Source organism: Periplaneta americana, chromosome 8 (genome assembly GCF_040183065.1).
Source record: "Periplaneta americana isolate PAMFEO1 chromosome 8, P.americana_PAMFEO1_priV1, whole genome shotgun sequence".
Classification (NCBI taxonomy): domain Eukaryota; kingdom Metazoa; phylum Arthropoda; class Insecta; order Blattodea; family Blattidae; genus Periplaneta; species Periplaneta americana.
This window is the reverse complement of record NC_091124.1, coordinates 128,485,001-128,511,925: the sequence shown is the minus strand read 5'-3', so window position 1 is coordinate 128,511,925 and position 26,925 is coordinate 128,485,001. Positions and strand designations below refer to the sequence as shown.

The 26,925-nt window shown below is 36.8% G+C and overlaps 1 protein-coding gene across 2 annotated transcripts in view; it reads left to right on the top strand.

The window, feature by feature from the left end:
* The window catches only part of Kul (Kuzbanian-like), a 690,443-nt gene that overhangs the window by 183,515 nt on the left and 480,003 nt on the right, over positions 1-26,925 (top strand). Inside the window, exon 2 of one of the 2 annotated variants that reach the window (XM_069833579.1) lies at positions 19,716-19,857. The exons of the other annotated variant lie outside the window; for it this stretch is intronic. Within the exon in view, the coding sequence (XP_069689680.1) occupies positions 19,716-19,857 (142 nt within the window). The remainder of the gene's footprint in view (positions 1-19,715; positions 19,858-26,925) is intronic. 2 annotated transcript variants of the gene reach the window in all.

The window sequence follows — 26,925 nt, the reverse complement described above, 5'->3', positions numbered from 1 at the left end:
TTTTTTTTCTCTACCTCAGCGAAGTCTGCACTCAATGGTTATATTTATATTTTGTCCCGTGTCCATTCATGCTAATTTTACATACTATAATAACATTAAATGTAACAAAAACAAACAGTGTTACATGTCCAAAGAACTACTTGACATGTTGATACCAAATATGAATGGAATCGACCACTTACAACAGAGTTACAGCACAAGGAAAACGGCAGACTCGCGGCGCTTGCTGAGTAAGAATGCTGGGTGGCGAAATGTGGCATATTATCGGCTTCTTATCTCGCTATGCAGCCACCTCCGCTGATTAATATATTCAATTGAGTGTTACTCAGTTATATAGAAAAAAATAATTTAAGGGTTTAATTTCATTTTTTTACATGTCATTTTTCTGCTTTTGTCCTCCTAAATATGGATTTTAGACCACTGTGCGGCGCCGGGGATTGAACCCGGGTCCTTGATTCTACGTACCAAGCGCTCTAACCATTGAGCTACGCCGAAATTCAATCCACAGTACCGGATCGAATCCTTCTCCAGTGTTTTTCTCCTTGTGGCCTGACTCCCAAGTTCGACATGTATGTTGACATTTATATTAAGACAATTTCCATTATACAAGGAGCGCACTCAATTGAGTGACTTTGAAAATGCCTGTTATTATTAGGTTGAGAAGCTTTTGTCATCTAGTCTGCTGTCAAAAAACCTTAAAGAATTTATAAAACAGTTATATTACCGGTTGTTCTGTATGGTTGTGAAACTTGGACTCTCACTTTGAGAGAGAGGAACAGAGATTAAGGGTGTTTGAGGATAAGGTTTTAGGAAAATATCTGGGGCTAAGAGGGATGAAGTTACAAGAGAATGGAGAAAGTTACACACCGCGGAACTGCACGCATTGTATTCTTCACCTGACATAATTAGGAACGTTAAATCCAGGCGTTTGAGATGGGCAGGGCATGTAGTACGTATGGACGAATCCAGATATGCATATAGAGTGTTAGTCGGGAGACCGGAAGGAAAAAGACCTTTGGGGAGGCCGAGACGTAGATAGGAGGATAACATTGAAATGGATTTGAGGGAAGTGGGATATGATGATAGTGGATTAATCTTGCACAGGATAGGGACTGATGGCGGGCTTACGTGAGGGCGGCAATGAACCTCCAAGTTCCTTAAAAGCCATTTGTAAGTAAGTAATATCAATTGTTACCATAACAGATATATTCTGTATGACCAAAAATTAATCTTTACGTAGATTCTTCACTCAACAGTGCATATTACTGTGGAAACCCGGCCACCAAGTCACTCAATTGAGTTCGCTCCTTGTATAATGGCAGTTGACTTAATATAAATATCAACATACATTCGAACTTGGAGACAGGCCACAAAAGGAAAAACACTGGAGGAGAGGAATTCGATCCGGTTCTGTGGATTGAATTTCGGCGTAACTCAGTGGTTAGAGCGCTTGGTACGTAAAACCAAGGACCCGGGTTCAATCCCCGGCGCCGGAGCCAATTTTTCTCCTCTAATACCAATAGTAAAAATGTCCTACTGGTATACCCACAGATTCTAAACACGTGATATGACCACAGATGTTAAAGCGTGTATAAATAAACTTGACAAAGAAAATAATATATTTTCAGCAAGGGGTCCAAATTCTCCACGAGGACAATCCCAGACATGCCCCCGGCAATTCGTATCCTTATTGTAATTCCCTATTAACATGTCTATTGAACTGTTTATGCGTAATTGAATGTTTGAATTAATTTTCAAATGCTAGTTCTTTATAGAGGAATCGTAAATCTGTGACCACAAGAATTTCATTATCACTATAAAAATATAAAAATTACGATATGCCAAATATTCTCTAATAGTAATGCTGCAAAGTTCACGGTTAAAGTAGGGAATGACTCGTCGTTGCTATCTAGCGGCAGGGATTGTAGGCAGCGAGATGACGTGAGGCATTACACGACATGAGTTTTGTTCAACAAATACATGGTGCAAGCAATACCACCTATATTGATGTAAGTTGTAAGGATTATTCTCAATGTTGTTGCACACAATGTCAAGAAAATGTGGAATTGTTTGTTCTGTGTTCTGTAAAAAGTACTCCTGGCAAAAGATGCTAGATCTTTCTTCAGATTTTCAAAATATACCTACAGATAGGCGAGAGAGTCCTAGACAAAACGTTTAAAATTAGAGGGACACAGTATCTGTACAAAAATTACAAAATGTGTTAGTCTAGAATATCGGACTTCAATAACAACAATAAATTTGAAAAGTCAAGATAAGTAAACATGAGATGTAAATTGAAAAAGCATACCGAAGTTTCAAATCAGCCGTAGGCCTGTTTCGTTTAATACTGTATTTTCCTTTAATAAGACTGAAGAGAATAGCCATTCCTTCACAAATTATTGTATATAGCCTACATTTCGCAGGATGGTGAAGGTGCAAAAGTGATCATGCTAAAAAAAATCATTCTTTCTTTCGGGTTTGCTGTCATGTTTTGAAAGAAGGTGTAACTCGGGGAGATTTCGACGCTGTGTTTTGGGGAGATCTCGACTTGTGTCGATTCTGCTTGTGGTCCTTCTTAGATGACCTGTGGGGCTGTCTCTATAAAAATGATTTTCTTTTTGTCTTAGGAGAGTTCACAATCCGTAGAGCTTTTTAGTGCCACTTTGTCCGTCTATCTGTTTTTCTCTCTGTGTATCTGCCTGCATGTATACAACTACTGATCTCCTATTGAACCAATCTTAAACTTTATATTGTAATTTTAATTGATATCGGACCAATAGGAAAAGTCACAACTCTCGATATGAACATGGAAGATGAAAATTAGTTTGACATATCCTTCGCCTTGATTCTAAAGTATATATGGATTAAAAATAAAATTAATGACGTAAGGGAACTAACATGCTGACGTACTGCAGGATAACATGTTTGAGTACGATCTGGTTGTAGATGAAAATTGATGTGAAATTCGCGTTGAAGAAGACATTACCAGTCTCCCAAGGACACCACAGACACCATTTGCGCAAGGACCATTAGGTTCTCCTAATTCCTCACTTACTGATACTTCCTATGAGGAACTGCCGCCAGTTTCGCTGCTAATACTTCATCTAGTGGTAAGGGAGAGAACTGCAAGACTTAGACCTAATAAAGTCTGAAAACTATAAGAAACAGCTGAAGGAGACTAAACAGCAAATAGAAGTTAAGCTTTCCCACGGACGGAAGCCATTTTATGCTTAATGTTCGGCGTGTATGGGGAGGAAGCTAGTTCATCAAACAATCTGGACAATTCAGAAAAGACTATTGTGTCGCATATAGTGACAATGTTACAGAACTTTGGTTCCAATGTGTTTGAGAATGCCAAAAATTGTTTCACGAGACATGAGTGCAAAATGGCATTGATGAAAAATTCATATGTAACCAACGTGACTATTTAGGTATATTTTTCCTACGTTTGTCATACTATGTCGAAATCTTGCCCATTATGGGAGAAGTCGACACTTCGGCATCGATTTGTATTTTTTTAATACAGAGATATAAAATGATCATATTGGCACCATCTACGTAAAGATTAATTTTTGGTCCTACAGAATATATCTGTTATTGGAACAATGGTTATAGATGAGAAAAATTCGCTCCGGCGCAGAGGATCACGCCACAGAGGGAAAAACACTATAGGAGAGGGATTCGATCCGATGCTTTGGATTGAGCTTTGGCGTAGGTCAGTGGTTAGAACACTTGATATGTAGAACCAAGGACCCGAGTTCGTTCCCTGATGCCGGAGCGAATTTTTCTCCTCTAATAAACATTGGCACCAATTAGGTTAAATATGCTAAAAACATATCCATACACATTAGGGGAAAAAATTAGAATAAAAATTGATCCCAAAATTAACATTTTTCCTTAGCATGTCGAGATATCCCTAAACGACCTTATTAGACATAGCTATGCACAAATATGTTCCGAACTCCTCAAACATATGTGTATTAAATGAGTTCGATCATTCCCTTGTTCTGATTTCAGTTGAGGACAGTTCCATGCTTCAACCTCCTCCTAATCAATTTATCAAAGGTACCATAAACTGGAACTACTCGCACTTCCAACTAAAACTATATGATGGTCTGCTGCAAACTTACGAACGAGATGAAATTTAAACAAATAAAATATAATAGTCACAGTAAAACTTCTGCAGTTGTTAAAAACGCGATGTTATAACTTCTGTTAAATTTTCATTTTTTTTAAGCAAAATTTTGGACTAGTATAATTTCAAATATTTTTTTATAATCATCAATCATTTTCATCCTTTCACCTACCGCGACGTTCTTCTATTCATGGGAATTATATATATCGTAATGTCGCTGTACATTAAATTTCTTACAGATTGTGTTTCTCCATCGTGATGGCGGCTTGAAAGCTGAGTAACAAATCTTCATGCTAAGCTTGAATATCAGCTACAATACGATTATTTAGTCCTGACAGTTGCCGGCAATGTGCGCGTTGGTCAGGGGAGTCCATTTAGTTGCGCCAAGGGGTGTTCGGATTAGCCACTCGCTTGCCTTCGGAGCGATCGGTTGTCATGCGTGCGGTAGAGCCGTATGTTTCTAGTACAGTTAAGCTGTACTGCATTCCTTTACCTACCGCTCGCCTTATCTCTACTCCGGAACTCTCCCCACTACTCCAATTACTTCCCCTCTTTCGCGTCGCAGACCTGTCAGGACTAAATAATCGGTCTGTACTGCTAATTCTAGAACTAGTAGTGCGATTTCAGTGCCAGTAATAGTCTTCATAATTGCACTAATATCCTAGCGTAATTTAATCGTATAATGAACAAAACATATTTCATCTCCTCATAAAAAGTATATATATAATTTTTCCCCCATTACCCCAAAAAAATTAATTGGTGCCTATACAGTTCAAAATATAATAATCAAACGAACACATTACATACCTATATAGAACTCTATAGGTTCTCATTATCACTTGCAGTCTTTTCAGTAGATACTGTAAAGCAAGCAATCGCATATTTAGTACTACCGATGTACTTATTCGTCCCTGCCACCCCTCTTGCGGCGAAAAAGGGGAAGAGCATAGATGGCCGCGAGCAAGACTGTTTACGAGTACACGGCTGGCAACGTACTCAAGGCGAACTGATGCTGACATGACTGTTTTAGGGTTACCGTAATTTCACACGCTATGGTCGTGGAACATAGCTATGGTCCTGATACAACTATTCAAAGAACATTGTAGAAGTATCATAGACCGTTCGTAGATAGCTGCAGTGACTTGACTTCAAACTTCAGTACAGCAAAAATGTGAATAAACGAGGTACCGTAATTTCCCATAACTATGGTCCAGGCACCCAACTATGGTCCAAAACGCATTATGTACTACTTAGTCCCCCAAGAGTTCTGTGTTTGCCATTTAAGGCGCCACTGTGATGGAATTATGTTCCCCATAGATGCTTCTATCTACCATTACACGTGGCAATGATATGGATGCTTAACAATGTCAGTGTGCATCGTTCTATTGAATGTGTGAAGACACGAAATCATTCAGTTTGTGATTATCTGTTTTATTAAGCTCTCCTCTGTAGAACTGCTAAATTATAGATATATGATTGTTTGTACAATTAAACCTGGCTATATATTGTTTACTTTCAAGTAATAATTAGACTGGCAGAGGTTAAGGACTCTGCGTGAAAAATGTTTAACCTCAAGGCTACAAGTCTGTCCTCAACTATGTACCACAATTTTTCGTGGACCATAGTTGTATTTCATTTTGAAATATTTGTTTCGATAAAATGTGGTCAATGTGATTATTTACTTCTGCAAATACGATATCTCAGTATATTCTAAAACACCATTTAACATTATAGTCAAGTAAACAAAGAAACAGGCTGTTCCAGCATCAATGGTACTAGCACGAATGATGATCCGGTAAAACGAAAACTTCAGGGTAGAAGGAAAACAACCGTCCCTGTGAGTGACTATGAGAGCGATGAAATTGAATTGGATACAGATTATCAGGGAACGGATTTATATGGACTAAAAATATATGAAATATGTAAATATATATGTAGTTATTTTTACCAAAATATGGAATTAAATATGGATTTTTACCAAAATATGGAATTAAATATGGACTTAAAATTATAAAAAAATGACTATGTACGTTAAATATTGGTACATTTTAATCAAACTAAACAAAAAATATAATGGACGTACCTTATCTTCCAATGTAGTTTCAACAAAACACAATTTTTATTGTCTGTTACCATAACAATAGGTTACAAACATTTCTTTCAAGTGCTGAAAAGTGAATCTTCTTCTATTGTCTCTGAGGATAGATTTATACTGACTAAAAGAGCGTTTGACGTCACAAGAAGTAACTGGTACATAATTCAATTTCACAATGTCTGCTGGGGATAAGTCCAAGTTAATCTTCACTGTTGATTCACCACTCATCACAGCAACAACCTTTTGTAGTTCTTCATATCCAGGGTTTTTTGAAAGTACAGTGTCCACCTTAGCTCTTACTGCATCTGCAACTTTACCTCTACCACGATTCAGTTGTTCCACAGTACTATTTATAATTTCAAAACTTTCAGATAGTGAAAGGTGCCTATTTTGGAGACTTTTGAGCGTTTTTATGATGCATGAAAATGTATGCTGAATGTGAGCTAAGTCATTCTTCACACTTATGTCACAGGTAACTGTTTTCGCAGTATCAATTGAGACTGCATCTTCAGAGTCCAATGCAAGGAGAACATTGTTAATAGAGTCTATATGTTCGGCATAATATTCAACTGCTTCTAGCCATGTACCCCATCTAGTTAAAATTGGCTTTGGTGGCAATGGAATTTCAGGGTACATTTCTTTCAACACGTTAACTCTACTGGGAGCTTTGAGAAATACTTTTTTCACTGATGAAATCAACAAATCTACTTTAGGGAAATTGTCTCTGACCACTTCTGCCACACGATGAAATGCATGCGCCACACAAGTAAAATGAGTCAATTTAGGATATACAACAGATAATGCTTGTCCAGCTTTGACCATATAAGGGGCAGCATCGCTAATAAAGAATAACACATTATCGTACATAATACCCTTTGGCCACAGGATACCCATAGCTTCGTTGAACAGTTTAACTATAGTTTTGTTATTGCACTTTTCTAGAACATCACAATGTAAAAGAATTCGTTCAGAATATTGTTCACTTAACAAACCGATAACTACATTACCAACAAGTCTACCTTCTTTGTCGGGAGTCTCATCAATGGAAACCCAAATTGAACTATCTTTAATTTCATCTCTTATCTTCTGTATTGTCTCATCGTAGATGGATGGAGCATACGTCTTCCTAAGTGTTGACTCATCCGGGATTGTATGTTGAGTATATTTTTCAAGGAATTCCCTGAAGACCTTATTCTTTAGTTTGTAGAGAGGAATATCAGCAGAGATGAGAGAACGGCACAGGTCGATGTTAAACTCAGATCTTACATTCGATGTTGTTGGTTGTGTTAAAAACAATTGTCTCTGCTTGGAATTTAGTTGTTTGTTGGCCTGATGTTTACTAGTTGTAATGTGTTGTTGCACCAGGAACTTTTGTGTAGATGATACTGCACACTGACACAAATTACAAAATAATATTTTATTGTCAGTTGATAAACCATCTTCTTTAAATTCTGAAATGTAACTTGTTAGTTTTGATTTTAAATTGACTGAATGACGTACTTTTGGCATATTTACCGTCTTTATAGTATGATTTACAAAACTGAACCTATGTGTACTCTGACTGGCATTTAACTGTTGAGCTGCACAACTGAAGTCTGTTAAAAATTTTAAATTAAATTAATACAGTTTTGTAACTTACTTTCCCATTGTTGATAGGACTGCTAATTTTCAAATAACTCTGATGTTAAAGGGATTACTGAACATGTGTTTAAATCTCTATTGTTGAAATGTATTTTTAAAAGTTAATGGAATTTTGTTTTGTTTTATTGTTAAACCTAATATAATATGGACTGTTTTATATGAAATATGGAAAATATATGGAAATTAACGAAAATATGTACTAAACTCTAAAATATGGAAAAATATGGAAAATAAAAGTAGGATTTTTCAACCCTACACATTGTGAAACATAAAGATAATGCAAAATATAAATTATATTAGCTTTATAAGTAAATATGTATTTACATATAAATCCTTTCCCTGCAGATTATGATTCAATTTCAAAATTATAAGAGAAGTGGAGATTCAAAGGATCAAAATAAGTTTAATGAATGTTGTTCTCAGTACGATAAATAAACATTATCATTGAATTTATTTGCATAATATTTTGCTAAGAATGTGTTAGTTTATTCTGATACCGTACTTTTGTTCTTTGATATACACTCACCTACAAAAAACCGGGCCAACTACATTTTCTTTAATTTTTTTTAAATTGTAGCATTTTTTAAATAATTGTAGGTGTGCTGAGGTTGATTTAGTTATTCATTTATTTTATGATACGTAACACTGTAATATTGAATACGTAATAGCCAACAACGATCTGAAAAGCAGATTCGTTCTTCTTGTAATATTGTGTGTAAACTTCTCGGACTCATTTCGAGCTAAGCTGATGATGTCTACAGACTGGTAAGCTCTTTTGAGGCAGTATTGGAGTACTTCATTGTATACACATGTCACTAAGTCCTACCGATTCAGCAAAAGTGGTTGCCATGATAGAAGGTGGGAATAGTCAGCATTATGTGGCTGCAGTTCTTGGGATTCCTCGATCGACCGTACAACGAGTGTACCATCGCTTTAGAGAGACAGGAGGTTATTCCAGGAAACCCGGTTCAGGGAGAAAACGAGTAACTTCGGCTCGTGACCATTTTATTGTCCTAAACACATTAAGAAATCGCTATTCCACAGCTACTGAGACCAGAAGAGCCTTCCAGAAAATAAGACAAGTTAACGTGAGTGAGAGAACTGTAAGAGGACGTCTGGATGAATGTGGGCTGATTCCAGAAATCCAGCTAAAGGCCCAGAATTGCTCCAGCAACATCATGTTGAACGATTACGTTTTGCTCACAATCATGCTAATTGGAACCTGGGGGAGTGGCGACGAGTGCTCTTCACAGATGAATCGAGATTTAGTTTACAGATGGACGTGAAAGAGTGTGGAGAAGAGAAAGAGAACGTTTTTCTTCATGTTCCTTCAGTTCACGTGTGAGTTTCCAAGGTGGATCAGTAATGGTATGGGGTGGCATTTCGTATGAAGCTCACACAGAACTTGTTTTCATTAATGGAGGTGCTTTGACTGCTCCAAGATACATCGAAGAAGGTCTAATTTAACATATGGTACCATTTGCCCCACTTATTGATGATACGTTACTGTTAATGCATCACAATGCACGCCCTCATGCTACAAGAATAATGGATGAGTTGGATTGCATAGGATGGCATGGCCAGCAAGAAGTCCTGATATAAACCCTATTCAACATGTGTGGGGACTGGTAGGGAAGCAAGTTAGAAGTCGCCTAACTCCTCACAGCAACTTACAGCAGCTCCGAAATGTTCTAAGTAAAGAATGGAATAGAATCGACCAGACTGACATCTAGAATCTGATTGAAGGGTTGAATCGGCGAATGGTAAGTCGTACTACAGTCACGGGGAGGTAATACCAGATATTACCAACATCTGGGTGGCCACAAAATCAGTTGAACATTTGAAAGAAAATTGATATAATTTGTAAGTTTTTACACCTTTCAATTATATCCATTGTTTGGCGTTGAAAATAATAGCGCAAATGAAAATGAATAAGTTTTTTTTCTGGGAAGCAATGTTTTCTTCATTTTTCATAAAGGATTTTCTGATTCTCACCTCATAAAAAATTGAGAAACTTTAGGTGGCCGGGTGTTTTTGCCGGTGAGTGTAGTTGTTCATTATTGCAGAAAAATGACTTTCAGATTTCACTTGTCTATTGAGTGTTTATGTAATGTGTACTAATAAAAAGAATCCATGTACTTTTCATTTATTTTTAAAATTTCTGTGCTAGATTATGTTTCTACCCTTAAATTAGAAACTCAATGTATTGATTTACGAATAATTACAGCTCCAGCTATATTCCATTCATGCTTGAAAGCATGAATATATGATTTGACCATAGTTGGGCACCTCAGAATACAACTATGTACCAATGCTTATTATTTTTTAACACTTGTAATTACATAAATTCAAACACATATGTCAATATTTATTTAATATAAACTTACAAGAGTCCGAAGCCAAAATTTCACTTAATCTGGATGAATAATACTGAATATGCAAAGAAAAATGTGACAAATGTGGACCATAGTTAGGGGAAACTGCTGTACTACGTTGTAGAGTGAAAAGTTTCAATGGTTGTATCGTGGACCATAATTGTGTGAAATTACGGTACTTTATGTTCAGCAGATGTGACAAAACGTATCGTTGTTGCAACGGATTGTACACTAATTATTCAAAATAATTATTATTAAGCTTCTTTGTGGCCGAGTGTCGAGGTTCTTTTTTTTTCGTATTTAGGTCCGGATTTCTTCTGTGTACAAATTTTGAGTGTTTTTCGACTTTACTGGCCTTGCACATGGTGGGGCTCCTGTCATGTAGACTCGATATCTAGGGTAATGTCGACCTGGTTGGCGAGTTGCTATAGCCCTGGTCTTTATGCCCAAGGTTGCGGGTTCGATCCCGGGCCAGGTCGATGGCATTTAAGTGTGCTTAAATGCGATAGGCTCATGTCAGTAGATTTACTGGCATGTAATAGAACTCCTGCGGGACAAAATTCCGGCACATCCGGCGACACTGATATAACCTCGGCAGTTGCGAGCGTCGTTAAATAAAACATAACATTTCTAGGGTAATGTAAGGCAGTGATGTCAAACTCAATGCCACCATAAACCTATACAGAGTCCAGTACCAGACTCGGAGCAGATGACTTAAAATAGACGGCAATGAAATCGTACCTGCATTCAATGTTCTGTGACTGGTCACATTGCCGTGTTCGAATGTAAGATCAGGGAAATTTCTTGTGCACGGTTAGCTACAGTATTCAGCGACAGGCTTATGGTCTCGAACTTCCAAGATTCATTGCGACATACATTCTTTGCGGTTGTTAAAGTGCAGTCCTTAATAAGTTATTATTATTATTATTATTATTATTATTATTATTATCATCATCATCATCATCATCATTATTAATTATTAATGTGTCTTGCGAGAATCATGCGCGCTAGTTCATAACTTGCTCTCATGGCATCAACACTATACATCTCTATGTTCTACGAATATATATATATATATATATATATATATATATATATATATATATATATAACACTTTAAGAACAGTACGCTAACCGACAGGTTATTATCTCAGTTTTCATAGAATCCCATGAAACATTCACCCATTAATAAAGTTAGTATCGACCCATAAGATGCACCATGCTTTTAAGACGTATTTTCAAAGAAAAAAGTGTGTCTTATTCCCCGCAAAATACGGTAGGGGAGAAGTGGGTACAGTAAGACAGGGAGAACAGTGAGACATTTTTTTATTAGATGGTAAATTTTGATGTTGAGATGTTGGTAACAGTGGAGTTGTATGTTGCATGAGTAAAGTAACAGTATTTTCATACTCGATTTTATTCTAGTTATAAAGGTGAGTCATGAAAAAATAATTCGTAATTTTTCACTCTAGAAGTAAAATTTTGGCTTGTGTTTAATGAAGGTTATATTGGATATACAAATGAGATATACATATGAATGTGTTGTGTTGTTTGAGGTTATGTTTGGCAAAGTTTCGTCTTTCTTGTTTTAATTTTGAAGTGATGGCGTCATTTTTAAACGAACTTTGCGTAAAGGGAACAGTGAGACATGCCATTGAAGGGTACAGTTTCCCTGAAAAGGAATGAGACAATTGAATATTCCTAAGTCTCAGATGTAAAACACTGCGCATGATCAGAGACCAGAGCACTGATACACAAGATAACGAATATTGAGTTACTTAGATTCAAGCTATTTGGTTTGTTACTAGCATCGTTCCGGAATTCACTTCAAAAACTGCAAAAAAATATGATAATATTACGTAAATAAAAGATAAATATATACATAAATCGTGTAGTTAAATCGACAATGGACCTTCATGACTAGATCGACAATCCGCACAGAAAGTAAAGCTAGTGTCGTTGCAATAGCTCAGACGCTAAGATCTCTGCGTGTTGTGTAGAAGAGAGCGAGTTCGATTCTTAGTCTATATCAACTATTTTTTTTTCTAAATAACGTTGAAATAGAGTTTTACAACGTCCTCAGATTAAGTGTTAATGATCACAGAAATTACAAAATTACAAGTTATAATATTATAAACGTTAATCTAATGAATGCATTTATATACACACATACAATGTAAATGCATATATATATATATATATATATATATATATATATAACTAACAATTAAAATTAAATTAAAAAAATATTCCTAAGCCACACAGACAAACGTTTACAAAGGTTTACAGTCCTTAGGCTATGTCATTTGTTGAGTAATTATTACAATATTTTATTAGTAGCTTTCCCATATGTGTAATAAATGCACTCGCACAAAACAATTTTTGTTAAAAGTGTGGCTTTGGATTATTTCATTCTCACTCCTTCAGTTGATATTAACTATTTTATCTACGTGTTTTCAATAGTGTTTAATTTAATGTGCGTTCAATTTAATTCATGTTATGATTGAATGAATAAGCACTGTTGCAGTTATTGATTAATTACATATATTAATACTAACCATTAAATGGGTTGTTAAGTAACTAATTGCAGTATCTTTTGCAAAATCTTGAATGTTTAAGTTGTCAATAATATTTCTGTACTATACACTATAAGACGTTAAAATAATTTCCAATAGATTTGGGATCCTCTACTTTATAATCACTAATTTTAATGAAAAAAAAAATATTTTTTTCTTAGGATATCTACAAGTTTAACTTTAATAATATCCCGAATAGCTTTAATTGCATTATCTGGATTTTGTGCTTTTCCATTCAAATGTGTTCTTTCATAAATTTTGATAAATTACACTGTACTTCTTGTAGTATTTAAGAATATGAGGATAGTTACATTGCAGCTCAATACATATAGATTCTTCTTTTTAATACATGAGATTTTTAAGTCCCTGCATTATCTACATGTTTTAACTTTAGAATTTTTTCACAACATTGAGTGGAGAACATCCACTGAAGTGATTCTGAAATGAAGTGAAAAATACCATACATTTACTATTAATATCAGTAGTACCAGTAATATATACGTTTTTCCAAGATTCATTTTGTAGACATAAATGTAAATAATCACTAGATACAGCATTTACGACCCTTTTATAGTTTTTAAATTAATGTTTTGAAATTGTTCAGTAACATTGGAAACAGGATTTGTTTATCATGTTCATACAAGTCATTGATTATAGGTGCTGTCGAATAGGAATTCAGTGTAATTCAGTGTACAAAACTTTTATCAATGGCTGTGCTACTTCAGCTTGTATGCTGGTGGGAAAATGAGTCTACGACTAAGGTTTCCAGTTTCAAGGAGTGAATTTAATTTACTTTTACGGAAAAGTTCCGAGAGATAATCTATGTTTATGTCACTACAGATCACAAATTCCATATGAGATTTCTAAAGTCTTTTCTTTACAAATTCAATGTTGACCATAAATATTAATAAAGATTAAGAAATATGAATGATTGTAGTTAGAAGTCTGATTTATATTATAAAAAGCAAGAAGTTACATTCCTCGGCAAGATTCGAACTTTTCGATGTTTGGTTTTGTCGTCCAACGTATAAGCACGGACCTATTCAATGCTTATGTTAGTAACCTATAATTTAGCTGTAGCAATGTGGTGTCATAACTTGGAGTTTGTTTACTTAATGTAATTAGATTTAATTTCATTAGCTTCGCAACATTTGGACTTCCTGTTATGTCCTGTTATTTAAATATTTAAGTTAGAGTTGATTTATTAACTCTTACTGTGCAAGATGCCCCTTATTTCAATAATTCTATATCACGTTAAATAGTAATTGTCTACACTAAAGTATTATCATCATCCCTCATTTCTCATCTTAATGGCGAACCGATGTGACATGAGACAGCGAGTTATAGCTCTAGTTGAGGCTGGATATGGGGCTAGATCTGCTGGCCGTTTGGTCGGTGTTCCTGGAAGTACAGCCGAGAGGTGTGTTCATCGTTACCAAAATTCAGGGGAGGTCGAAAATCGCCCTATTCCTGGGCGTCCCCGGATTTCTTCATTGGAAGAGGATGCTCTCTTATTCGAGGCAGTTCGACAGGACCTCTTTCGGACTGCTAACGAAATAAGAGCAGCATCTAACTTTCCCGGTTCTTCACAGACTGTGATCAGCAGGTTGAGGAACCGCGGTATTAGGAGCCGGAGGGCTGCGCAAATGAAAATATTGGGGGAAGCACAAGCTGTCGACCGTCTTACCTTCGCTACCAATCGAGTGGATTTGGATTGGAGAAATGTAATTTTCTCCGACGAAACAACCATCTCGAGTGATTACGAAAGTCCTGTCCGTGTCTATCGTGAGGATGGTCTCCGACATGATCAGCGCTATGTGCACCGACGTGAAAGATCGGGGCGCTTTAGCATATCGTCACAGTCTAGTATATACAGTCGCGAAGCTCAATACGTAGTAAATATGCAAACATTAGATTGTTGCTCACCACTAGGATCGCTAATATCGCCTCATTATAGGCAATGCAAAATAGTACCGTCACAGTCTATTGTTTCTAGCACCCTCAAAACTCAAGCTTCGTGACTGTATATAGTAGACTGTGATATCGTGTTGGGGTGGATGTCTTACGATGGACTTGGCGTTATAGAACGCATCGATGGCCGGTTTAATGCGGGAACTTAATGCACATTCTGGAAAATGTATTCCTTCCTTCCGCCCCTAGAACGTTTTCCCGAAGGAACATTGCTGTTCCAACAGGATAACCATCCCGTGCACTATGCCGCAAACATTCAGAGATGGTTTCAAAGCAGACCCGAGATCGAAATCATTAATTGGCCTCCGAAGTCACCTGATTTGAATGCCCTCAAAAATTTATGGGCGGAATTGAAAAAGAGAGTCCCGCGCCGTGGCGTCGCGGTCTAAGGCATCCCGCCTAGGACTCGCGTTACGGAATACGCGCTGGTTCAAGTCCTCATGGGGGAAGAAATTTTCTCATGAAATTTCGGCCAGTGTATGGGACCGGTGCCCACCCAGCATCGTGATGAACTTGTGGAGCTACGATAGGTAGCGAAATCCGGTTGCGAATACCAGCTATAACGGCTGGGGGGCTCATCGTGCTAACCACACGATACCTCCATTCTGGTCCACCTCTGCTTCGGCATGTGGGCGTGAGGCCAGCAGCCAACGAAGATCTCGCCGGGGATTAAAATTTATTCCACAATCTCGTGACATCCATGCTGGACCGACTTAGTGCTGTAATAGAAGCTGATGGCATGTGGACAAGATTTTAAGCTGACAGGTCTCTTTTTGTTTCCTATGATTTTTGTTTGAGGAAGAATACTCTTAACTTCCAAGTAAGATTTATTTTTTTTGACGAGGTTCAGCCCACTTGTAGGACCCAGAAATTGGGCATAAATTATTCATATTTTTCGACAAGTTAGACAGTCTAGGAACTCTGAAGAAATTAATTACACCTCAATAAAAAAAAGTTTTACCTGGGATCGAACACGAGACGTCTTGGTTAAGCAGTGGAACCAACACGCTACTATATGAGCTACCGAGGTAAGACAGAGACAGCAGCAGTCCAGAATGTAGATCCCATAGCAGGCATTTGCCATTCGGTGCAGAGAAGCAATGATATTTTGTGACCCGAGCTATGTTGTGAAATCGTGGCCTTAAATGGCTGCCTTCTTCGTGATTCTTATTTTGGTTCTTGTCCTTGTTGTGGTCCTCGTAACAATTCTTGCTGTATTTCTCATGTTACGTATCGTTACGTCGATATCGAGTGAACCGCGCTGTAGAACTTTAACTTCCGACGACCAAGAGTCGTCTCATTCCTTTTAAGGGTAACTGTACATTGAGACATTTCACTGTTCCTATGTACCAATGACTTGCAAAAACAATCTGTAATTATATTACATTTACCAGTAACTAACATTAAAAAAGAACATACCAGTAACCATTTTAAGAACTATAGCTCAAAATAATGGATACATTACATTTTAATGGTTTCATAAATAAAAAATTATTCACAAAATTTAAAAAAATGTTAAAAAATAACAAAGAATTACATGCTTTGGTGTCACCAAAAATTAATTTCATTTTTTCGCAAAAGTTCGAAATGTCATGGAAAATTCACTTTTCCAAATGTTCCAGATGTTTTAATGGTTTCGAAGTCAAACGTCAAAATGATTCTAAATAAGCCTACAGAACATGTCAAGATAAAGAAACAGCAAGCTTTCCTTTCTTTTGAAATAAATGTAAATCATTTCAATGTCAGTTAATAGACAATGTGGTGTCTCACTGTACCCTCCTGAATGGGAACAGTAAGACATTTGCATTTTTTTTGACAATCACGTATTGTATATTATGTCCTTTATCTATTAACATTTTTGTTTATGTATTATTATACTCCATGTTTTAATGTCTATTTCTATTGCACTTGATTTTAAAAATACTTGAATTATCACTTGCATACATATGTGTTAATATTTTGTGTCTCACTGTACCCACTACTCCCCTACATAGCGGTGAATAATATATAAACATTAATAGAATTCATATATTAAATAATTATAATAAAAATGTGTAGGTCTCCCTTACGGGATAATTAATGTTCATTTATATCACTCTCTTTGAATTTGTGGCAATTTCCTTCAAACTCTAGTATAGATTTAATGATCAGTTTTATATGTCCTTGGGCCATCAAAATGCAGATCCGTGTCATTAATATTATCTACCTTTGGTAGGATATTTTTTTTTTAAGATATTCACTATGATTATATGAAACAGATTTTTAGTTTGCTCTTAGGATTGTACAAGAGTAAATAGGCCTGCATGTATAATCAGCAAATTCCATGAGCTTTAAAACTGTGCAACTACGGTAGACAAATAGTTATAATGTCTCCTATTGTCAGCGAACTACTTATATCACAATTATCCACTTTTAGACATTTGACTAGAACAACTCGTTCTTTTCCATCAAATCCTTCATAGTTCGCTTGGTTTTCAACTCGTAATGTCGTTTTAGTAGGTTATTTTACGACGCTTTTTCAACATCTTAGGTTATTTAGCGTCTCAATGAGATGAAGGTGATAATGCCGGTGAATTGAGTCCGAGGCCTAACACCGAAAATTACCAAAACATTTGCTCATATTGGGTTGAGGGAAAACCCCGTAAAAACCTCAACCACGTAACTTGCCCCAACCGGGAATCGAACCCGGGCCACCTGATTTCGCAGCTAGACGCGCTAACCGTTACTCCACAGGTGTGGACATGTCGTTTCATATTGAAGTTTCTTATAAAATAGTAGGCCTACTGTTTGCATACTAAGCATTCTACTGCGTGTTCAGTTCAAAGTGTGTCATGGTTCGCTTTATGCCGTCATGTGGTTAGTCGTTGGCCCTAGAGAATTCAATCTTCCTACACTGCCACAGAGGCGTATTGCGTATGTGCCAGAGAAGTTGCCTAGCAAGTACGGCGTTCATTCTGAAGTGTACTTACCGATACGTTGAAGCGGTCGTCGGTCGTCGGTCGTCGGTCGTCGGTCGTCGTCGTCGTTGTCCACGACGCCTTTCCTTGCCCTCGGCTGCCAGCTCCGTCGTGTATGGAAAGTATCTCAAGGATGGCACGTTGATGTCAGTAATTAAAGATGTACACTAATTAATTTGGGCGCCAGCCTCCTCGAGATTACTCCGGTAGAGGTATGAGATTCCCAGGTCAGCTGCAAAAACGGTCGGGACATGGGGTTTGGGAGACGTGCTCGTAGGTTGAAATGATGTAGGCGCACACCAGAAGTTGTTGGTAAGAACTATGAAAACGTTTATTATTATTGAGTGTTCGTTTCAGATTAGCAGAAATGCGCGTTCAAGTGTATAATTTACTGTTCTCACTTCCCACAAGTTGGTAGACTAATTTCTGAGTTCACGTAATTATATATTTTGTACTATAAAACACCAGTAATATAACGGAGAGTTGATAACTTGATGACAATTTATTCCGAATGTAATAATAATGATGAGAAAAGAATTCAGACGTATAATAATGATACAACACACGACTTCTTACTAAACCCACTGAAAAATTCTAAGTCCGTAAATTGTTATCCTTCAGAGTTAGGTACGCCGAGAATATGTGGAGTGCAACTTCTCCGTACGCTGTCTATCTGCCTTATGTCTCCCTTCTATCCTCTACTTTCAACCACCAAACATAAAATTTCGCCCTCCTATCTATATATCACGTGTCTCTATTAAGAATCCTGATTGGCCATGATTACACTTACGTCACTTAAGACGCGTTCTTCAAAAATTGTTCGTTAACTAGAACATCCCCTTACTTCCGGCGTCCTGACAATTCTCTGACATATACCAGATCATCTCTTTTGGAACCTGGCTTGGCGTCATCTTGCTGACCACCCGCAGGCAAAGTCCATACATTCCCTCATCAGTCAACTCCACGCCTGGACACATGTTTCCTGCCCGCGTAGCGTCGCTTCAAACTTCCTGTCCACCTGTTACTTCCGCCTCACATTCTGAAACTTCTTTACACGTCCATGCTTACTATCCATATAAGAATATTAACACGAAATACTAATCTAATGAAAATTTCCTCATCCTGTACGAGGAACCGTCTCAACGTACGATAACACCTGTAGTGGCAGGAATGTGAACTGTTTGGAAACACGTACTGAGGTGAGTTTTTTCTTACTGACGGGATATGTGGAGAGGGTTAAGACGATTACTTACGTATTTGTTGACATTAACTTCGACGGTCAACATGGACACGGAGCATTTGATATGTATTGTGGAAAGTTGCCGTACGCAATCGATGATAACAAATACCCTGCGTACGACTTGCCCGCGCAAAACACAGTTCGAAAGAAGTTATGGTAGCACACAGACTTTCTGTTGCTACGACGTTCAAGTTATACAGTACACGTTCTCAAGTTCAGATTGAACGCCTTGATTAATAGGCAACTTCTCTGACATAAAAGCTGAAACTCGCTTCAAATCGCTAACGTCATGATATACTTCGAAATGAACACCCAGTATATGTATGATTTACTACAACCCTAAATAAGAACACACTTTCCCATTCTACGTATATTAAAAAATCTACTAATAGTAGAGGATTCAGCGCCGATCATGTCTATGGATTTAGACGCAGTCTTTTCTTGAACTTCAGATTTTTACGTCTCCGCCTGCCAGCTCAGGGCACAAGAAGCCCTGGATAAACCTGTGGCAGCTTGACATGACTGATGTAAGACATTGCATTGATAACGGGCTAACATCCATGCTCTTGAAGGAATGCACGGTGGTAGTTTCCACGTAGTTTGAAATCTGAGTACCGTCGTCGTTGCGTATATCGCGGCCCGCGTGAAGTTTTTTTCGTTTTGTTAACAATGAATTATAGGTAGTGTTTTTATATTCATTATGTATATATTATTTTTTTTGGCAGGCCTGGTGCTGAACGAATTCATCCGCCACTTCGAGCCGGCGATATACGACCGCGACGCCCTCTTGACGCAACACAGACGTTTCCGCCGTGACGCCACCTCTGCCTCAGCGCCTCTCAGCCTACACATCGCAGCCAGTAGCAGGTGACTACTTCTCCATCTTAACCTCGCCAGTAGGAGCAGATTTATAATTTACAAAGTCATTTTCGCAAAGTACTACTAATTCAGTTTAACGATAAATGTATTACACTTGTTGATGGATCAAATACTGAAAATAAATTACTTATCATTTTCAATTTAAAGTTTTTATTCCAATTTTTTTCCGTTAATAATTTAATTTAAATAATTTAATCCCTCTTCAACTTTTCATCTCGCATTGCTTAAAAATCTAGAAAGTAACTATTTAATTAATCGGTTACTGTGAACGCAACGGCCAAGACTGGGACTTGACGCTGGGAATTCCAGTTTAGACTAAAGCAAGGTTTTTTTTTAGTCTGTTGTGAAGAGTTTGCTGATCCTTCGTCGTGAAATTCTCACCACGAGTCGGTCTGATGCGTGAGGTTGAAATTCTTTACAAATGATGGGAAGTCAAAGCCTAATAAGGCACAGGGGCGTATTTTGCGGACTACCGGAAATTACAAAAGAAAAAGTTTATAATATAACATAATGTAATAATTTTGTATTACCGTATTAGTTTTACTACAGTAATTAAAATTAAAGTAATTGTTAGATTTATATGCGCTCTCTGCTCTCGAAAAGAAACAAGTTGTCAAGGCGGCATCACTGGAGAAACCGCTGCTGCGAAGGGTAGCCTGTGACCGTTCCGCTCACGTCGCACAACTGCCCGTCCCCCACTCCCTTCAGTTTCTATCGTGCAATGTAGGCGGGTGAGTTACCGCTCTCGTGATCGGTTTCTTGGAAGTCGCGAAGCAACAAAATCTTAGTACGCTAGCTCATTAATGTGATTGTGTTCTTGCAGTGCAGTATTTTAAATTTGTGATTTGTTCGAGTGTCTAAGAGTTATATTAATTGTGAATTATTAAGTTTTTAATTTTACAATTAAGTGATATTGTGAAAAATATGGCAGAACAAGTTTCTGGAGAGGTTTGTGTTGAAAATGACTGTGTAATAGAAGGTTTATTAAAAGTGCCTTTTAACCGTCGTACATACAACGAGAAAGTTGAAATTGTGAAAATGGAAAGACCAACTCCTGAGTTAAATTTGTCCATGGACTTAAAAGAAAAACAGCGTGAGTACACACGCCATTTCACTTCAACATCATATGGTAAGTGGACTTGGTTGTGTGGTAGTTCTAAACTGTCTAAACTATTTTGCTGGCCATGTTTGTTATTTAGCCGCAAAACTAATGTGTGGTCAAAAGAGGGGTTTTCTAATATGAACTCCCTTCGAACGGCAGTCCTAAAACACGACAAATCAAAAGCTCATATTTATAGTAGCATGAACTTTGCAAACTTTGGGAAGACAAGAATTGATTTACAGCTAGATAAGCAAAAAGCTCTACACATCAACCAACACAATGCTCTTGTGAAAAAAAAATCGGGAGATTTTACTGCGTCTTATTAACGCAGTCTGCTTTCTAGGAAAACAAGAATTGGCTTTTCGGGGTCATAATGAGAGTGTGGAATCAGACAATAGAGGAAATTATATTGAATATTTAAGTTCCTTAAGTGAATTTGACCATTTACTGGCCAATCATCTTGAGAGTTCAACAGTATTCCGTGGTACTTCTCCCGCAATTCAGAATGACTTAATATTTGCTATAAGTGGGGTTATGATAAAGAACATAAAATCTGAAATAGAAAAAGCACCTTTTGTGGTCATTGTTGTTGATGAAACAAGTGACTGCTCTAATCAGAGTCAATTGTCCACTGTTTTAGGATACGTCGACAGTACTGCCAATGTTCAAGAACGGTTTATAGGATTCACAAATGTCAGTTCGGGCAAAACTGCTGCTGCTGCTTTGTTTCAGCATGTGGAAGGTGGTATAGCAGAATACAATGTCGGCAATAAGTTAATTGCACAGACATACGATGGTGCGGGAAATATTAATGGCTTAAAAACAAAAGTTCAAGAAAAGTATCCTCAAGCACTATTTGTCCATTGTTACAGCCATGTTCTCAATTTAGTTTTGCAACAAACTACTTTATCCATTCCAGAATGCCGCATTTTTTTCAAAACACTGTCGGGTTTAGCTGCATTTTTCTCATCATCTCCTAAAAGATCAGAAAAACTCAAGGAATTTATGAAAAAGAAACTCCCAAAAGTAGCACCAACTAGATGGAATTTTACATCTCGGCTTGTAAATACAGTAAAGGAATACAGAGAACAACTGACTGCTTTCTTTGAAAATATCATTTGTAATGACTCTGAAGAAAACTGGGATGATGATGTAATTGTGCAGGCTCAAGGATATTTGTATTTTTTCACACAGTTTCAGAATATATTTCTTCTTGAAGTCTATGCTAGTGTGTTCGCACATACAGATGTGCTCTACAATATTCTTCAGACAAAAAGTCAAGACATAGCATACTGCTTGCAAGAGGTATCAAAGTTAAAAAATACTATATCCGAGTTCAGACATAGTGGGTTTCCGTCCATATGGAGTAATATGGAAAATGAAAATTCTTCAGACAATACAATGGAACACCATTAAAGCGAAGAAAAGGAGATGATGAATTGAAATACAGGCAGCTGTACTACAGCATACTAGATCGTATGCACATGGAAATTACTGACAGATTTTCTGATTATTGAAAGCTTCAGTTCACACATCTTCTAGATTCTCAAAAATTTTCTGCTTATAGAGAAAACTTCCCGAATGAGGCACTAAACAAATTATTTCAGTCCTATAACAGTCACTCTGATCAAGTACGTTTGAAAAATGAATTAAGTGTAATATATTCAGCAGAAGTCTTTGATTTTTCGAACAAACCTATCCATGAAATATTATCTGCCATATATGAAAACCAGCTGAACCAAGTTATTCCTAAAGTCCTTAAATTGGCAACATTAATTGTGACAATACCAGCTACGTCAGCATCGGTAGAAAGAACATTTTCTTTGTTGAAGAGAATAAAATCCTACTGTAGATCAACTCATACACAAGAACGTTTATCCGGCTTGGCACTGATGTCAATTGAAAAGTCATTTCTACAGAAACTTCGCAAGCGGCCCAACTGTAATTTCAATGACAAAGTCATCAAAGTATTTTCTTCCCAATCAAGACGTCTGGAATTCACATATAAATAAGTAATGAATTTTATTATAGGGTTTTTAAAATATATTTTGTGTAATAACCGGGTCAGTGGTAGCCCAGACCCTTAAACCAGTATACGCCACTGATAAGGCAACAATCGTAGTTAATTAATTAAGGAAGATTTCGGACTCAATGCTGAGAGTTACTTTGTCCAACACTTTGTTACGAGGAATTAATTGCAAAATATTGGACAAATTATATCTTATTGTATGGTAGAAACTCTTGAATTCTTCTCTTTCTTCTGTTATTTTAATTAATACAAATTTCTTTGGTTCCAATATAATTATAGGACCTTCATCCAACTTCTATACCTTAAAATTGACAGACATTATTACTGTTCACTCGTCAAGACCACAATAGTTTCTGCACTCACGATCTATCTAAACCAGGCATGCCAAAACCCTGCACATTGTGCAGTAGTCTCTGTCCGACGTGCACTTTCTATTCCCCTACCTGGAGGGACTGAATCGCCTTGGAGGGGAACGCGACAGGGCTATACAGACCTGCAACAGCATATGAGCTTTTGTTTCAGTAACGCAGTTTCAGTACAGATACTGATTTGGCTGTGTCTGTGAATGAGTTATGATAAATAAAGTGAGGAGTTCACAGATAACGAAGAAGAGAAATTACGAATCATATAACATAATTGTTATAATGTTTTCCTCAGCCAACAATAATTATTTTAAAATGAAAGGCTTTCATCAGCCCATGTCGAGGTAATAATCTTGTGACAGTTTAGATCAGATTAGTAAAGTTCTCAAAATATGATATTGCCAGCGCTTATTTCTTAATTAGTATTCTCACGGCAAAACGAACTTGACATTGGCGTTGTTTTGGAGTCTGTACTAAACGTCAATATATTTTGCTAATATATTTACATTAATAAATCTTTAAACCTGACTAAATAGAATATCGTCGCTTCACAGCTTGTGAACTACACTTTTAATTTCTTTCAGTAACGCTCCCAACTTCTCGATACTTGCTCTCAACGTTTTCCAAATAAACTATATGAGGCACTTAGAAGTAAAGTAATATGTGACATTTTTTTAAAAAGTGAGATAAGTATGTATTCTAAATCTTTAACGTCACTTCTGTTCAGAGAAAAAGTAATATAAGTGTAGTTCCAGTTAGTGCTGCTCCATGTTGGCCTTACACTTGTATTACAATGCATTCAGAGTTTTGGCTGAGAGTCAAAGTAATACAAGTGCGTTGTTTACATAGTGTTGTTGCGTTTCTTCTGTGTATGACTAATTCATTTGCCATAGTGGAGAGAGGTAATAGATTACATATTCAAAACATCTTCTTGGAAGGCCTGAACACATTGAGCTGAACAAACTATACAGTGATCCAATAAGGATAACTTTTGCTAAGTGCAGCAACTTCCAAAGCTAATGAAAATCATCCCACTCATACACTACTCTTTCCTTGATGACCTGAAGCATTAGAATGGGCCTATAATAAGGACTGTAGGGCGTGGGAAAGTGCGTGGAAGAGGAAGTTGAAGGAATATTCGCGGTAGGAACACTACAGATGCACTTCATGACAGAAACATAGATGTTTCACCAGAGAGAGAGAGAGAGATGTGACTTCATTAGATGAGGCTAGTGACGTAATGAACAGCGACTAAGGCTGAATTTCATTTAAGATTTGAAATTTTTTTAGCCCTCTTCTTTCGGAGTACCAAAAACTACATCAACTGTTGCCCTATAATTTGAATATAATATTCAACCAATCAGACACTATGTATTAAAAAAGGATCTAAAAATACATTTAAAATTGCAAGCCTCATCCAGATCTCAAATGTTCTTCAAACTGTCAGATAATATCCTATGTAATTTCTACAAAATAAACAAAGAAGAAATACCAGTCTATATCACAGACGCATTCAATGCTAAAGCTCCAGTTGTAAATGAAATTCCTCTATGAAAATGAATAATTCCAGAACATAGCATACAAATTCCACGAAATCATTTCAAAAATGATCCTCCATACATTCTTAAGTTAGATGCCATGGAACTACTCTGCAGCACATATAAGGATTACCTTCAAATTTATACAGCTGAATCTCTAAACCCTGATGATGGAACATCAGGAGCAGGGTATTATATTCCAAAATACCAAGAAAATTACTTCATACCATGTTCAGCCTCCTCCAGACTTGACTCTGAATTGCTAGCTATTGATGCTGCTCTTTAGTGTGTTACTCAAATTTCTGAAAGATCTACTTGCATACTTACCGACTCCAAGGGGGCTATATTTAATGTAATCAAATATGTACCACACCTATACGCATATAGAATTATTCCAATTCAGAAACAAATAAGTGAACTAAAAAATAAAATTTCAATGGATACCTAGTCATTGTGGTATACCTGGAAACGAGAAAGTCGATAACGTTGCGAAACAGGCAACATATTTGAAACCAAGACCTCTTCAAGTGATATCTCTATCCAATCCCTTTACTTCAGTAAAGTTTCATTTTAAAACTTATGGATCAACAATTGGCTCTCTTCTGACAAAGGAAACATTTTACAGCCCGTTAAAAAGAAACCAAATAACCTGGAAATTTACAAAAACTTGCCCAGACATGTTCAAACATTTTTAACAAGAGCCAGAACAGGTCACATTGTCACTCAATTGCACCTACACCGATTTCACCTTTCTGATACTCCTACTTGTCTGTGGTGTAATGATCATGATGAAGATCTGGAACACATTCTTCTATACTGTCCATCCATAAACCACAAAAGAAGTAAATTAAAATCGTCAGTATCAGTTGCAGAAGACAGCTCTGCAGTATAATATTGACTACACCCCAACTCTGGCTACTAGCAACAGGCGTCTATAATGAACACCGATCAAAATACCCCTCATTTACTATGAAAAAGAAGAATTGAAAATACTACAGTGGAATATAGTTGACTTTATGTTGTCAGCAAACAACTGGATATATTAAGAAGATCGATTGATTGATTGATTGATTCTTTCGGTTATACAGACACATTTTTTGTTATAATATGATAATAAGAAAGCTCAAGTGCTGTTAAGACATAAGTGTTTCAGTGTTGTAGCCAATGTCCTTGTTCTTGTTTTAAATAATATACAAATACTGAAAACCCTTGCACTTATATTACTTTTCCACAAAAATATTTTCGTGGCAAAATAATACAAGTGACTTTAGGACCCTATTTTACCTAAACTGTTTAGAATAGATAATTTCTATTTAGAAGTTAAAAAATATAGGTACCAACATATACAACTGTAAATTTACAGCAACATAGTCCTGTAACAGATTTTTTAATTTCCGTTTCAACTTCAAAGTCACTTATCTCAAAACTTACTAAATGTCACTTGTATCACTTTGCTTCTGAGTGCCTCATATGTGAATTTAAATTCTAAGCTTAATTTATATTATTATTATTAATACTAATGTTAATTTATATTGACATACAGCAAGGAAATTATTTCGGTATAAAAACTTCACAGTGTCCTATTGAATGTAATTAATTGGGAGTATATTTTATTCAACATTTGTGTACCAATGTCCCATTAAATAATAATGCTCGATGAACAATGAAAGAGTAGGCTCTATTACTTACTTACTTATTGGCTTTTAAGGAACCCGGAGGTTCATTGCCGCCCTCACATAAGCCCGCCATTGGCCCCTATCCTGAGCAAGATTAATCCAGTCTCTACCATCATATCCTACCTCCCTCAAATCCATTTTAATATTATCTTCCCATCTACGTCTCGGCCTCCCCAAAGGTCTTTTTCCCTCCGGCCTCCCAACTAACACTCTATATGCATTTCGGATTCGCCTATACGTGCTACATGTCCTGCCCATCTCAAACGTCTGGATTTTATTGTCCTAATTATGTCAGGTGAAGTATACAATGCGTGCAGCTCTGTGTTGTGTAACTTTCTCCATTCTCCTG